This window comes from Pseudophryne corroboree, unplaced genomic scaffold, assembly GCF_028390025.1.
Source record: "Pseudophryne corroboree isolate aPseCor3 unplaced genomic scaffold, aPseCor3.hap2 scaffold_1488, whole genome shotgun sequence".
NCBI classification, from domain to species: Eukaryota; Metazoa; Chordata; class Amphibia; order Anura; family Myobatrachidae; genus Pseudophryne; species Pseudophryne corroboree.
Genome location: NW_026968118.1, coordinates 32,965 through 49,945, shown reverse-complemented (window position 1 = coordinate 49,945; position 16,981 = coordinate 32,965). Strand labels below are relative to the sequence as shown.

General features: G+C 47.3%; 1 protein-coding gene across 1 annotated transcript in view; it reads right to left on the bottom strand.

The window, feature by feature from the left end:
• LOC134998295 (gastrula zinc finger protein XlCGF26.1-like) overlaps window positions 1-9,871 on the bottom strand; it is a 48,515-nt gene extending 38,644 nt beyond the window's left edge. Inside the window, exons 1-5 of the mRNA XM_063951351.1 lie at window positions 9,789-9,871; window positions 8,016-8,047; window positions 4,725-4,842; window positions 4,548-4,645; window positions 4,042-4,393 (exon numbers count right to left, since the gene is read on the bottom strand). Coding sequence (XP_063807421.1) covers window positions 4,042-4,393; window positions 4,548-4,645; window positions 4,725-4,797 — 523 coding nt within the window. The 5' untranslated portion in view covers window positions 4,798-4,842; window positions 8,016-8,047; window positions 9,789-9,871. The remainder of the gene's footprint in view (window positions 1-4,041; window positions 4,394-4,547; window positions 4,646-4,724; window positions 4,843-8,015; window positions 8,048-9,788) is intronic.
• Between the last annotated feature and the right edge of the window lie 7,110 nt (window positions 9,872-16,981).

Genomic DNA, 16,981 nt, shown 5'->3' with positions numbered 1-16,981 from the left:
CCCAAATGTACTTGTTCAGAACTTTGAGACTGAGTATAGGCCGAAACGACCCATTTGGTTTCTGAACTAGAAACAGGTTGGAATAGAAACCTTGTCCTTGTTGCGCAGGAGGAACTGAAATTATCACTCCTGATTGAAGCAACCTCTGAACTGCCTCTTGTAAGGCCCTGGGCTTTGTTTCTACTGCAGATAGGCTGGGACAAAAAAACCTTTGTGGAGGGTGCTTCTTGCAGGCAAACGCATAACTGTGAGATACCGCTTCTTCCACCCAGGCATCTGTGGTGGACTGCTGCCAGATCTGTGCAAAATGAAGAAGTCGGCCTCCCACCCTGGGGTCCTCCAGGTGGAGGCCCGCACCATCAGCCTGATGGCTTATCTTCTGGTTTGGAAGCAGGCCTTCTGGTAAGCCCAGTGCTTTTTAGTCTTTCCAGACTTGTCTGATTGGGACTGTTTGCCGAAAAACTTTTCCTTTTCGCTTTTCCTTGGGTCCGAAAGAACCGAAAAGCTGAAAAATTAGGTTTAGACTCGCTTTCTTAGAGTCTGCTTCTGACTCCAAAATACTGTTTCATTCTTTACCAAAAAGAATATCTCCAGTAAAAGGCAAAGACTCTAGAACCTCCTTGGACTCTGAGACAGCTTCCCATGTACGTAGCCAGACCGCTCTGCGAGCTGCTACTGCTGAGGCTGATGCTTGAGAGGCAATAGTACCCATGTCCAAGGCTGCTTCTTCCATAAACATAGCCGCCTGTTTAATATGTGCAAAATGGGATTTTTGCTCTCTAGATGCCAATGAGAGATCATCCTCCAATGCATCAGCCCAGCGGCCATTGCTTTTGCCATCCAGGCTGAAGCCATGGCTGGTCTCACAATTGCCCCAGACAAGGAGAAAATGTTTTTTTTAAAAACATCTCTTTTTCTATCCGTAACATCATTTAATGATGTTGAAGGCAGAAGTAATGTAGATTTTCACACTAATCGAATGACATGCGTATCTATTTTGGGAGCCACCTCCCTTTTTAAACAGTCCCCAGCTGGAAGAGGATAAAGGGAATTCCATTTCTTTGGAATTCTAAACTTCTTGCTGGATGTGACCCAAGCCTCTTCCATAATCTCCGTCAGATGTTCTGACCCCAGAAATTCAGTTCTGACTGTTTTGGGACATTTAAACACAGGAGCCGTGGATTTTAACAAAGGCTCTGCGGCCTCCACTAAGGACAGAATGGCTTTCATAGCAATAATTATCTCAGGTATATCCACTGAGCTGGGACCTTCATCCTCATCTCTGTATGCAGACCCAGAATGTGAGGAATCCTCATCCTCCCAAATGTCTCCTTCTGAAACATGTGTAGACTGTGAGTATGTTGTTTCATGTTTGTGTGATTTATTTTCCATAGACCTTTCAGCCTGTTTTTCTTGTAAGGGTTAACAGGGTAACATATCCCTAGTATAGGAGCTGGCATTATCCACTCAGCTATATTGTAAAATGTCTGTGCAAAAGAAGCCCATGGGGGTTCAACTTGAACCTGTGCATGCCTTAGATTATTCAGGAGGCTTTGGTGAAAGCTAAAACAATTGGTTAAAAAGACTCAGGGTGGGACTACCCCCTGATGAACTGTATGTTGGTTTGAGATAAAAAGATGAGGCCTATGAGCTTCAGAGGTGGATTATACCATTTTCACTCTGCTGTAAACTTGCTGTATTGCAGTTGCCGGTAGCAATAGGGAACAGTCTCTTTTAAGACTGGGTAAATAAAACATCTTCTGCCTCAAGACGACTGTTTCATCTTGTGACTTGCAGGGCTAAGCGAAACTTAGCTCATTTTTTCGGCTATCCAGGGTACACCCAGCATCTCCAAGCTCCGCCTTCCTCCTGCTACCGTGCCATGCTTGGGCAAGCAACTATTGGAGATTCGTCAATACCACACAGGGGTGGTAAGACAGCGTGTCGACGCATACAGAGCAAAGCAGTGGTTCCAGACCCTACTGTAAATAGGAGTCTGGTGGTGGCTGCATAGTAATCCGCCCACTGCGTAGTGGGTGGAGTCAGTAACAGGCGGTTACTGGCGGTAAGCGGGAATCCCCTATTTGGGCCAGGTCCCGTGTGACCTAAACTCCATTCTGTGACTGGGGCCGGGACGCAAGGCGGTGAGGGCTTTCGTAAGAACCGTCCGATCACAATGGTAAACAAATCACACACCTGTACGGTGTTAACTACACAATTTGTGACTGAAATCACTTTAACAAGCTATAAAGTGACATACAATCTGATACTTCCCTGCTTTGCACCAGCATTGAGGATTGAAATATACCCAAAAACCTGACAGAAATAGTAAAGTCAGCAATCACAGTAGCAATCAGTCACAGGTTATACATTAGTATAATAAGCAATATGAGCACATAATAAACTACAGATACATTTCAAGTATGTAGGAGAAACATATTACTGCATTACCTTGTATAGGATATTTAACGTATTCAGTCTCACAGTGAATGAAACAGCAGTAATAGTTTACAGACTCATATGCATCAGGCACTTATCTAACCCCTTGTACCCAATGGTAGGTAGAGACTTAGTGCTCTATCACCTGGCTCAGGAGAGTGGGATACAGGGAGATTTCACCCCCGCTTCCAGGATCGATCAATACTTTAGTGAACACTGAGGGGATCCAGACGCAAATATTGTACACCAATGCCCAGTGAACGCAACAGTGAACACAGATGCACCAGTCACACAGCCGCCTATACTGCGACCGGGTCCTTTTAGATACACTGCGTCTCAGACGGAAGCGGTAAATCAGTTCATGATGGGAAACTCAGAGGAAACTGGTCATGAAGCGGGGGGAGGGGTGACATGGGGAGCGTCTTACTCCACACTGCTGACATCAACCCCAGGGAACACGGCCTCACACTAATCCCTGAAGCCTATGATCCCTAGGGCCTACTGCTGGTGCACCCGAGGTGGCAGCCGCATCAGCGACTGTTCAGTAGTCCCCACCCCGAGAACAGTGCGGCTGTGTCTCGCATCTCCCCCACTAAGCAGAACTGACGCCTGACCTTCTTCCCATTCTCCGGCCGCAGCCTGGTAACGTCAGCTGGACTTGCTAGTACATCCTACACAGGTGCCCGCTGAAACAGCACTGAACACGTGCGTAAGCGTTGTCGTGGCCGGGCGGGAAGTTGTTGGAGCGACTCATTCTAAGGTGGCGTGTAAGACGCTTTTTAGAAAACTCGCTCAAAAAAGTTAAGACAACAAAAATAAATTTAATAACGAGCTTAGGGCTTCCAAAATCAGCAGTCCAAAGATCGTGTTCCAGCTCCTGCCGCACCAACAAAAAAACTGAATTCCCTGAGCCAGGAGGCGGGATATAGGAGACTGGCCTGTTGCATTCTGGGAGGCCGAAACCTTTTGATCATTACTGCCAATCCGCTGACGATACCTCATATCCCAATGTATATCCTGTGGATACTACTGTGAACCCTGCAGGTGAAAACATAGGTACCACACAGTGACATGATGTGAGGGGGAGAGAAGGAGAATAATAGAGGCTGATGGCTCCTGATGTACGAGATACACCAGAGAGTGTGGGGAAGAGACTGGTCAGATCTCTGGGCTGGTAACACACAGTGACATGATGTGAGGGGGAGAGGAGTATAATAGGAGCTGATGGCTCCTGATGTATGAGATATACCAGAGAGTGTGGGGAGGAGACTGGTCAGATCTCTGGGCTGGTAATACACAGTGACATGATGTGAGGTTAGAGCAGAAGTATAATAGGTGCTGATGGCTCTTGATGTCTGAGATCCACCAGAGAGTGTGGGGAGGAGACTGGTCAGATCTCTGGGCTGGTAACACACAGTGACATGATGTGAGGGGGCGAGCAGGAGTATAATAGGGGCTGATGGCTCCTGACTCCCCCACTGGGAAAATACATATTCCTCATTAGTTTGTACTGACAGAGGAGGGTGTAGTATAAGAGATTGCTGTAGTGACTGACCAAGGAGAATATGTGACTCTTTTCTGTAATAAGTGTTTATTACTCACCTGTGCTGATATCTGTAGGGATCTCCTCTTCCTTACACTGCTGATCACCCCTCACATACGTCTCTTCTTCTCCCTCTATACTTTCTGCCTTTATATCAGTCACATACGTCTCTTCTTCTCCCTCTATATCTTCTGCCTTTATATCAGTCACATACGTCTCTTCTTCTCCCTCTATATCTTCTGCCTTTATATCAGCCACATATGTCTCTTCTTCTCCCTCTGTATCTTCTGCCTTCATATAAGTCACATACGTCTCTTCTTCTCCCTCTGTATCTTCTACCTTAATATCAGTCACATACGTTTCTTCTTCTTCCTCTATATCTTCTGCCTTTATACGAGAAAGACGTTCTACCTAAATAACCCAAAAAATACAAAGACATTTGCATACTGTTTGATTAAACTGAGGTGAAACAGTATAATATCAGTGTATAAGACACACAGCTCCTCTACAGATCATATAGTGACAGTCACTTAGGTTTATTGGTGAGAACCCATAGCCCACCTACCTGATCCTCCTGTGGGATCCTGTGATTCTCCTCTGTACAGTCCTGGGAATACAGAGGACGGGGACATCTCTCTGGGGTATCTCTGTTACTGGGCCCATCTGTAGGAGACACACAGTGACTGAGTACAATGTATATATGGGATTATCAGATGATGTGTGTATATAGGGGCCCCCATACCTGCTCTTCCCTGTACAATACAGGACAGTCTCCTCTTACCCAGTGATGTGAGGGGCCGGTGATTCTCCATCATCACGTCCTCATACAGACCCCTGTGTTCCTCTATATACTCCTCCTCCTGTATGGAGACATAGACAGTGACATCCTGACACCTTATAGCAGGGCTGGCCAAACCGGTCCTCGAGATCTACCAACAGTTCATGTTTTCCAGGCCTCCTGGAGATCTGTAGAATTGTCATTTAGGAATGAATTCAGCACATCTTAATTAGTAATGACTACACCTGTGCACCAGCTAGGTGGTCTGGAAAATGTGAACTGTTGGTAGATCTCGAGGACTAGTTTGGCCAGCTCTGTCTTATAGGAACCTGACACACACAGTGATACAGTCATCACCCAGACACAGCCCCTGGTGTTACTGTATAATGTCCCATTCCCAGCAGTCACCTCTCCAGTCATCACCCAGACACATCCCCTGGTGTTACTGTATTATGTCCCATTCCCAGCAGTCACCTCTCCAGTCATCACCCAGACACATATCCTGGTGTTACTGTACTCCCAAGTCTCCTCAGACCCCAGTCATGTCCCTGTATTATTACTATAGATAGAAGTGACGTTATTGTGATGCTCCCAGATCCCCTCACCTCCCCAGTCATGTCCCTGTATTATTACTATAGATAGAAGAGACGTTATTGTGACGCTCCCAGATCCCCTCACCTCCCCAGTCATGTCCCTGTACTATTACTGTAGTACCCTAGTGATTTGAAGGCCTTGGGACACTATGATGGGGCAAATCAATGAATGAATGTGTAGATCTATAAGGTAATAGAGATGCTGCCAACTGATGTATACCATATATGTGATAATAACTTGGATCTTTCTAGTGATCCAATAATGTATAGTGTGTTTATGCATGTTATTATTCTGTGCCTGCTGAAGGTGAGGGGACTCTGGTAAGCGTGCAGTGTGCGGGGGAGATCGTGGAGAAGCTTCCAGAGGTCCCGTGTGCTGAGAGAGGTGGCTGGGCGCGTGTAGTGGCGGTTTTGTTGGTGGGCTGACTAAGGGGAGAGAAAAAGGCTGGCGGCTGAGACGAGGGAGCTTACAGGAAGGCGGTTCCCTGAGAGTGAGAGAGCCCCTGTGGGGGAAAGGAATTGGATGTCTCCCGCTACGGGTGAGAAGCGCTGTGTTAATTTCCCCTGGTGGACGCCGAGCAGGGACGTCCCGGTGGCTGGTTGTCACGGAGAATGCTGGGAGGTAGAGCGCTGGCGGGGCAGGTTAGTACATGGGAGGAGACAGCAGTGCGGGCAACAGCTACCAGGACTCCAGCAGTAGCAGACAGTTCCCCCCCCCCCCCCCCCCGAGGCAGAGCTGAGTCCCTCATCCCATCCAACCCGCAGGAAGAGCCCGGTTGTTGGTGGAGGCGGAGTCGGGGGGAGGGCCAGACCGGGCACACTATCATTGTAAGTGCAGGATGCCCCCATATAAATCCTGCTAATCTGCATACTCCCCTATCAGCCTTTAACTATTAAAGTACCAGCCCCCAGCACAGTAGCACAGGGACCAGCAACATCGGTGGATCGGAGGAGTATAAATATCACCTCTAGAGACTCCATATACATTAGATAATGACCAGCCGGGTAGCAGTCATAGAGTGTGGTGGTGTATAATGATGAAAGCAGCTCAGAGAGGGCGCAGGGTCACCTAAACTTGGAAATGGTACACTGGGGAGACTAAGCACCCCTCACCTATCAGAGACAGGTGCCAATAACCGGGACTTCTGTATGTTCTGGAGCCACCCCCACGGATCTACAGTGGGGCTATGCTTATACTGGGACAGGAAACACAGATCATCACCCCACTATATGTAACGAGTAGACCACGGGTGTCAGGGATTCCAGGGTGGACAGCTCCACGTACTACCTTCCTGTTTCAGGTTGTCTAGGAGCGCTACAATTAGATCTTCCATGGAAACCATGCTATTCATTGCCGTGAAGTAGGGATTGCTCAACAATCGTGAGGACAATTACTCCAAGTAGATACCCATATAACCAAGAGTACTTCTTATACACAGACATGAAAGGGCCCCAACAGTGCACGATTATAGTAAGAGAACCCGGGTGGTTTTTCAAACACAGCCCCACAACTTTCTTGTGGAATCGTATTCTTTGTATTGCATGCATTACCTTATGTATAGGTGGGGTATATTATTATGTATAGGTGGGGTATATTATTATGTATAGGTGGGGTATATTATTATGTATAGGTGGGGTATATTATTATGTATAGGAGGGGTATATTATTATGTATAGGTGGGGTATATTATTATGTATAGGTGGGGTATATTATTATGTATAGGTGGGGTATATTATGTATAGGTGGGGTATATTATTATGTATAGGAGGGGTATATTATTATGTATAGGTGGGGTATATTATTATGTATAGGTGGGGTATACTATTATGTATAGGTGGGGTATATTATTATGTATAGGTGAGGTATATTATTATGTATAGGTGGGGTATATTATAATGTATAGGTGGGGTATATTATTATGTATAGGAGGGGTATATTATTATGTATAGGTGGAGTATATTATTATGTATAGGTGAGGTATATTATTATGTATAGGTGGGGTATATTATTATGTATAGGTGGGGTATATTATGTATAGGTGGGGTATATTATTATGTATAGGTGGGATATATTATTATGTATAGGTGGGGTATATTATTATGTATAGGTGGGGTATATTATTATGTATAGGTGAGGTATATTATTAGAATGGTTCATGGTTTGAGTATTATATGATATAACTGTATAAGGTGGCCTATAACTTTAGTGTTCCCTCTAGGCTGTTTTAGCAGGGCGCCGCGCCCTGCCCGTTTTTTAACAGGCAAAACCCGCCCTGCCCTTTTGCGGCGCCCTGCTATAACAGCCGCCCGCTCCCTGCCCTCCCGGCGTGTATAGATGCCGTGCGCATGCGCGCGGCATCCATTTACGCATTGGGAGAGGGCTGGGGGAAGCCCAGCACCGACGGAGGTGCTGGGCACGCCCCCAACAGTGACGTCGCCGGCCACAGACGCTCTCTATAGTAGCGTCTGTGAGCCGCACCGCCCCCTAAAATGACGGAGGCGTGACCACGCCCCCTAATTTGCGTGGCCACACCCCCATTTCGGGCGCGCGCGCGCGGCTACGCCGCGCGCACACGTGTGCCCCCGCTGAGTCCGGCGCCCTGCCCCAGTTCACTCCTAGAGTGAACACTAAACTTCTTACATATAAAACCAGTATACTTACCGGTGGAACTGTCTCAGTATCTGTGGAAGAGCCTGAAATCACAAAGGAAAGGTACGATAGGTAAATGTGCATAGTCCTATCTGCTTACATCACATACTAATGTTATAGGCGACCACTACAGGGGTAGGGTATTTCTTAAGCAATTAGAGTATTGGGCTCTAAATAGCTTTGGTGGAGGCACGTTGCACATATACACTGTACCCCTAGGTAAAAGAGGGGTTACATTACTATAGATATGTGATGTCACTGTGACACTCCCAGTTCCCCTCACCTCCCGTCATGTTCCTGTATTATTACTATAGATATGTCATGTCACTGTGACACTGCCAGTTCCCCTCACCTCACCAGTCATGTCCCTGTATTATTACTATAGACATAAGTGATGTCACTGTGACGCTCCCAGTTCCCCTCACCTCACCAGTCATGTCCCTGTATTATTACTATAGATATGTGATGTCACTGTGACGCTCCCAGTTCCCCTCACCTCACCAGTCATGTCCCTGTATTATTACTATAGATATAAGTGACGTCACTGTGACGCTCCCAGATCCCCTCACCTCACCAGTCATGTCTCTATATTATTACAATAGATATGTGATGTCACTGTGACACTCCCAGTTCCCCTCACCTCCCCAGTCATGCCCCTGTATTATTACTATAGATATAAGTGATGTCACTGTGACGCTCCCAGTTCCCCTCACCTCACCAGTCATGTCCCTGTATTATTACTATAGATATAAGTGATGTCAATGTGACACTCCCAGTTCCCCTCACCTCCCCAGTCATGCCCCTGTATTATTACTATAGATATAAGTGATGTCACTGTGACGCTCCCAGTTCCCCTCACCTCCCCAGTCATGTCCCTGTATTATTACTATAGATATAAGTGATGTCACAGTGACACTCCCAGATCCCCTCACCTCCCCAGTCATGTCCCTGTATTATTACTATAGATATAAGTGATGTCACTGTGACACTCCCAGTTCCCCTCACCTCCCCAGTCATGTCCCTGTATTATTACTATAGATATAAGTGATGTCACAGTGACACTCCCAGGAGTCTGATATACATTTGCTTCATACTGAGCAATATTTTCAATCCTCACAATTACATATAATAAAATTAATAATAATAATAATGACACTAAAGGCTGCACCCCAGTATAAAAATAATAATAGATGTCTTTAAAAGCAGGACACATCAGACCATTCCTCCTGTATTGTAGGACATCACCACCACTCCCAACACATAATAATAATAATACCAGGACACCACAAGCTGGTGTCCCTGTATAATAATAACTGTACACAAAAACCTGCTCCACCTGTATAACACTAATAATAACAGGACACCACAGGCTGCTCCTCCTGTATAACAATAATAATAATAACAGGACACCACAGGCTGCTCCTCCTGTAAAATAATAAAAACAGGACACCACATGCTGCTCCCCCTGTATAATAATAATAGGACACCACAGGCTGCTCCCCCTGTATAATAATAATAATAATAATAATAATAACAACAACAACAGGACACCACAGGCCGCTCCCTCTGTATAATAATAACAGGACACCATAGGCTGCTCCCACTGTATAATAATAACAACAACAGGACAACACAGGCTGCTCCCCCTGTATAGTATTAATAACAGAACACCACAGGCTGCTCCCCCTGTATAATAATAACAGGACACCACAGGCTGCTCCCCCTGTATAATAATAATATCAGGACACCACAGGCTGCTCCCCCTGTATAGTAAGACGCCATTACCTGATCTCCACGGACACTGGGAGGCAGCAGCAGTCGATGAAAACTCACTTCCTGCATGTGGAACGCACAGTCCGGAAGTCAGGTGGAACGCACAGGCAGGAAGCAGGGCATGATTGGCAAAAGCTGCTTACAGGTTACTGGCCCCTCCCCTCGTACACCCCTCCCACAGCCCCGCCCTCTGTAATGACTATTACAATACATGTCCTCAGTGCAGGAGGCCGGCGGCCATTATCTGGTAGACCAGTCCGGCATCAGCTGCAGCATCAAGAGGTTCCCTGGCCGTGTAGTGACGTCAGGAGCGGCGGCCATTTTCCCCTGGTCTCAGCTCCTGCTATCATTCCCACAAGGCAGCAGGAGCAGAGAGCAGCCATTGCTGTGTCTGGCAGCAGGTAATGATATTATTATTATTATTCTATAGGCTGAGCAGCTCTGGTGTCAGGTTCTGTACTACAGGGGGAGCAGCCTCTGGTGCCTTGTTATAGTGCAGCTGGAGCAGCCTCTGGTGCTGCATTATCCCTGTACAGGTGGCTGACACTCTAGTGTCCTATTACCGTAATACAGGTGGCGCACACCCCGCCGTTACCGTAATACAGGTGGCGCAGATTCCGCCGTTACCGTAATACAGGTGGCGCAGACCCCGCCGTTACCGTAATACAGGTGGAGCAGACCCCGCCGCTACCGTTATTCTATACATATAATGGCATTGTACTATACAGTGGAGCGCTATGTGTTGTACTACACTACAGGGGAAGCGACCTGGGGCATCCTCCGATACAGGGGTAGTGGATTATGACATCCTACTACACAGGGGGAGCAGCCTGTGTTGCCCTTTTATACAGGGGTAAGTGCCTGTGGTGTCTTGTTACTATTATTATATAGGGTGAGCGGCATGTAATGTCTTTCTATACAGAAGGAGTGGCATGTGTTGTCATAATATACAGGGGTAGCATCGTGAGCTGTCATAGTATACAGCGGGAGCAGCCTATGTTGTCATAGTATACAGGGGAAGCAGCCTGTGTTGTCTTAGTATACAGGTATAGCGGCCTGTGTTGTCATAATATACAAGGGTAGGATCCTGTGCTGTCATAACATACAGGGGGAGTGGCCTGTGTTGTCATAATATACAGGGGTAGCATCCTGTGTTGCCATAGTATACAGGGGGAGCAGCCTGTGTTGTCTTAGTATACAGGTAGAGCGGCCTGTGTTGTCATAATATACAAGGGTAGGATCCTGTGCTGTCATAATATACAGGGGGAGCGGCCTGTGTTGTCATAATATACAGGGGGAGTGGCCTGTGTTGTCATAATATACAGGGGGAGTGGCCTGTGTTGTCATAATATACAGGGGTAGCATCCTGTGTTGCCATAGTATACAGGGGGAGCAGCCTGTGTTGTCTTAGTATACAGGTAGAGCGGCCTGTGTTGTCATAATATACAAGGGTAGGATCCTGTGCTGTCATAATATACAGGGGGAGCGGCCTGTGTTGTCATAATATACAGGGGGAGCGGCCTGTGTTGTCATAATATACAGGGGGAGTGGCCTGTGTTGTCATAATATACAGGGGGTAGCATCCTGTGTTGCCATAATATACAGGGTTAGCATCCTGTGATGTCATAGAATACAGGAGGAGCAGCCTATGTTGTCATAATATACAGGGGTAGCATCCTGTGCTGTCATAGTATACAGGAGGAGCGGCCCGTGTTGTCATAATATACAGGGGTAGCATCCTGTGCTGTCATACTATACAGGAGGAGCGGCCTGTGTTGTCATAAAATACAGGGGGTAGCATCCTGTGCTGTTATAGTATACAATGGTAGCATCCTGTGCTGTCATAATATACAGGGGTAGCATCCTGTGTTGTCATAATATACAGGGGGAGTGTCCTGTGTTGTCATAATATACAGGGGGAGCATCCTGTGCTGTCATAGTATACAGGGGTAGCGGCCTGTGTTGTTATATACAGGGTTAGCATCCTGTGTTGTCATTGTATAGAGGGAGAGTGGCCTGTGTTGTCATAATATACAGGGGGAGTGGCCTGTGTTGTCATAATATACAGCGGGAGTGGCCTGTGTTGTCATAATATACAGGGGTAGCATCCTGTGTTGCCATAATATACAGGGTTAGCATCCTGTGATGTCATAGTATACAGGAGGAGCAGCCTATGTTGTCATAATATACAGGGGTAGCATCCTGTGCTGTCATAGTATACAGGAGGAGCGGCCCGTGTTGTCATAATATACAGGGGTAGCATCCTGTGCTGTCATACTATACAGGAGGAGCGGCCTGTGTTGTCATAATATACAGGGGTAGCAGCTTATACTGTCATAGTATACAGGGGAGCAGCCTGTGTTGTTATAGTATACAATGGTAGCATCCTGTGCTGTCATAATATACAGGGGGAGTGTCCTGTGCTGTCATAGTATACAGGAGGAGCGGCCTGTGTTGTCATAAAATACAGGGGGTAGCATCCTGTGCTGTTATAGTATACAATGGTAGCATCCTGTGCTGTCATAATATACAGGGGTAGCATCCTGTGTTGTCATAATATACAGAGGGAGTGTCCTGTGTTGTCATAATATACAGGGGGAGCATCCTGTGCTGTCATAGTATACAGGGGTAGCGGCCTGTGTTGTTATATACAGGGTTAGCATCCTGTGTTGTCATTGTATTGAGGGAGAGTGGCCTGTGTTGTCATAATATACAGGGGTAGCATCCTGTGCTGTCATAGTATACAGGGGTAGCGGCCTGTGTTGTTATATACAGTGGTAGCGGCCTGTGTTGTCATCGTATTGAGGGAGAGTGGCCTGTGTTGTCATAATATACAGGGGTAGCAGATTATACTGTCATAGTATACAGGGGAGCAGCCTGTGCTGTTATAGTATACAGGGGGTAGCATCCTGTGCTGTCATAGTATACAGGGGGAGCGGCCTGTGTTGTCATAATATACAGGGGTAGCATCCTGTGCTGTCATAGTATACAGGAGGAGCGGCCTGTGTTGTCATAATATACAGGGGTAGCATCCTATGTTGTCATAGTATACAGGGGGAGCTGCCTGTGTTGTCATAATATACAGGGAGAGTGGCCTGTGTTGTCTTAGTATACAGGGGAGCAGCCTGTGTTGTCATAATATACAGGAGAAGCGGCCTGTGTTGTCATAAAATACAGGGGGTAGCATAATGTGCTGTTATAGTATACAGGAGGAGCGGCCTGTGTTGTCATAATATACAGGGGTAACATCCTGTGCTGTCATAGTATACAGGGGGAGCGACCTGTGTTGTCATAATATACAGGGGTAACATCCTGTGCTGTCATAGTATACAGGGGGAGCGACCTGTAGTGTCATAATAGACAGGGGGATTGGCCTGTATTGTCATAATATACAGGGGGAGTGGCCTGTATTGTCATAGTATACAGGGGTAGCATCCTGTGCTGTTATAGTATACAGGAGGAGCGGCCTGTGTTGGCATAATATACAGGGGTAGCATCCTGTGCTGTCATAGTATACAGGAGGAGCGGCCTGTGTTGTCATAATATACAAGGGTAGGATCCTGTGCTGTCATAATATACAGGGGGAGCGGCCTGTGTTGTCATAATATACAGGGGGAGTGGCCTGTGTTGTCATAATATACAGGGGGAGTGGCCTGTGTTGTCATAATATACAGGGGGAGTGGCCTGTGTTGTCATAATATACAGGGGTAGCATCCTGTGTTGCCATAATATACAGGGTTAGCATCCTGTGATGTCATAGTATACAGGAGGAGCAGCCTGTGTTGTCATAATATACAGGGGTAGGATCCTGTGCTGTCATAATATACAGGGGGAGCGGCCTGTGTTGTCATAATATACAGGGGGAGTGGCCTGTGTTGTCATAATATACAGGGGGAGTGGCCTGTGTTGTCATAATATACAGGGGGAGTGGCCTGTGTTGTCATAATATACAGGGGTAGCATCCTGTGTTGCCATAATATACAGGGTTAGCATCCTGTGATGTCATAGTATACAGGAGGAGCAGCCTATGTTGTCATAATATACAGGGGTAGCATCCTGTGCTGTCATAGTATACAGGAGGAGCGGCCTGTGTTGCCATAATATACAGGGGTAGCATACTGTGCTGTTATAGTATACAGGAGGAGCGGCCCGTGTTGTCATAATATACAGGGGTAGCATCCTGTGCTGTCATAGTATACAGGAGGAGCAGCCTGTGTTGTCATAAAATACAGGGGGTAGCATCCTGTGCTGTTATAGTATACAATGGTAGCATCCTGTGCTGTCATAATATACAGGGGTAGCATCCTGTGTTGTCATAATATACAGGGGGAGTGTCCTGTGTTATCATAATATACAGGGGGAGCATCCTGTGCTGTCATAGTATACAGGGGTAGCGGCCTGTGTTGTTATATACAGGGTTAGCATCCTGTGTTGTCATTGTATAGAGCAGGCCTGGCCAACCTGTGGCTCTCCAGCTGTTGTAAAACTACAAGTCCCATCATGCTTTGCCACAGTTTTAATATTAGGGAATGCTAAAAGTGTGGCAGGGCATGCTGGGATGTGTAGTTTCACAACATCTGTAGAGCCACAGGTTGGCCAGGCCTGGTATAGAGGGAGAGTGGCCTGTGTTGTCATAATATACAGGGGTCGCATCCTGTGCTGTCATAGTATACAGGGGTAGCGGCCTGTGTTGTTATATACAGTGGTAGCGGCCTGTGTTGTCATCGTATTGAGGGAGAGTGGCCTGTGTTGTCATAATATACAGAGGTAGCAGATTATACTGTCATAGTATACAGGGGAGCAGCCTGTGCTGTTATAGTATACAGGGGGTAGCATCCTGTGCTGTCATAGTATACAGGGGGAGCAGCCTGTGTTGTCATAATATAGAGGGGTAGCATCCTGTGCTGTCATTGTATACAGGAGGAGCGGCCAGTGTTGTCATAATATACAGGGGGTAGCATCCTGTGCTGTCATAGTATACAGGGGAGCAGCCTGTGCTGTTATAGTATACAGGGGGTAGCATCCTGTGCTGTCATAGTATACAGGGGGAGCAGCCTGTGTTGTCATAATATACAGGGGTAGCAGATTATACTGTCATAGTATACAGGGGAGCAGCCTGTGCTGTTATAGTATACAGGGGGTAGCATCCTGTGCTGTCATAGTATACAGGGGGAGCGGCCTGTGTTGTCATAATATACAGGGGTAGCATCAGTGGTCAAAGTGGAAATTTTGAAGTGGGGGTATGCAAAAGTCAAGGACTCAATCATGCGCGTGCGCTCCAGAAAAGGGGGCGTGGTCACTTAAAAGGGGGCATGTTTAGTGTAGTAGAAGCCCTTATACTATCTAGTACTGGTGCCTCTTTCACATTATAGCACACAGTACAAGGTGAAATTCACATTATAGCACACTAAATAAGCGGGAAGTCGGCACCAACCCCCACAGATACATCGCCCCCCTATGTGTGTATACCGCCCCCCTATGTGTGTATACCTCTATGTGTATACCGTCCCACTATGTGTGTATACCGCCCCCTATGTGTGTATACCTCCCCCTATGTGTATATACCGCCCCCTATGTGTGTATACCTCCCCCTATGTGTGTATACCGCCCCCTATGTGTGTATACCGCCCCCTATGTGTGTATACCGCCCCCTATGTGTGTATACCGCCCCCTATGTGTGTATACCGCCCCCCTATGTGTGTATACCGCCCTCCTATGTGTGTATACCGCACCTCCTATGTGTATACCGTCCCACTATGTGTGTATACCGCCCCCTATGTGTGTATACCTCCCCCTATGTGTATATACCGCCCCCTATGTGTGTATACCTCCCCCTATGTGTGCATAGTGCATGGGATTATGGGTAGGGACAGCCGCAGTCACTAAGCAACCAGGAGCAGCCCCGCCCAGTCTCCCGACACAGGCCGCAGATACTCATCATCCAGCCCCTCCCATTCTACCCGCCATTGATTTGAGCGTCCCGTCACTCATCATGACGTGTTGGGAGGTAGAGGGGGCTGGACTGCGAGCAATGAGCGGGAGAAAGGTGACTGAGTTACTGGACCCTGCGACCAATAGCTAGAGACAGGGGCGGTGCTGGCTGAGTGACGGGATGCTGCAGCCTATGAGAGAGTGGGCCGGGCTGGTGGCTGATCCCATGCGCTGTGCAGGAGGCAGCTGTGGGCGGGGACTGGGCTGCTGCCAATAGGAGGGATAGGGGGCGGGGTTGTGCTGCGGCGTATGGGAGGAAGAGGGGGTGAGGCTGTGACATATGGGAGGAAGAGGAGGCGGGGCTGTGGCGTATGGGAGGAAGAGGGGGCGGGGCTGTGGCGTATGGGAGGAAGAGGGGGTTGGGCTGTGGCGTATGGGAGGAAGAGGGGGCGGGGCTGTGGCGTATGGGAGGAAAAGGGGGTGGGGCTGTGACATATGGGAGGAAGAGGAGGCGGGGCTGTGACGTATGGGAGGAAGAGGGGGCGGGGCTGCGGCGTATGGGAGGGTGAGGGCAGTGATGGGAAATCTAGTTCTATCAGAAGTTTAGTTCATGTAGTTCATCCTGTCACTCACTGACTCTGAGACTGAGAGGAATGATTGGATGTAGAACTAGTCTAGACTATTACACATAGAGGAGGGATTTCTAATACTAGCTCATTGTAGGAGTAAATGATCAGATGTGTGTAATATGTCAGATTGTTTTATATGTAAGAAAAGCAATAAGTTATATAGCAACCTTATAGTGACACACGTATCTCTGCCATATTACTCCCATTGGTGGTACTCCTATTTACTTCATAATATGCAAGTGACCCAAATTCAGAGTAACCTCATAAGTCACTTTTTCCGCTTTTGAAATACAATAATTAAAAGAAAAAAAGTCTCTTTGCCGCAATGTAACAGACCTTAGAGAGAGAGAAAGTGGAGATGTTTTAAAGTAACCAATCAGCTTCTGTCATTTATCTTCAACAGTATATAAAGTGACAGAAGCTGATTGGTTGCTAGGGGCAACTGCTCCACTTTATGTTACTTGAAGGGGCATAGTACATATCCCCCTGTGTCTTGTGTGGAGTCATCTGACCCTACAGGGACTCAGCGCTGTGTCTTTAGCTGATTGGGATGTGAAGTAAGCCCCGGTCCTTACGCGTTTCTCCGCCAATGTGAATGTGCGGTTTCACATTGGTGTCCTTCCTGCTACTAGCGGCTTATGGTCA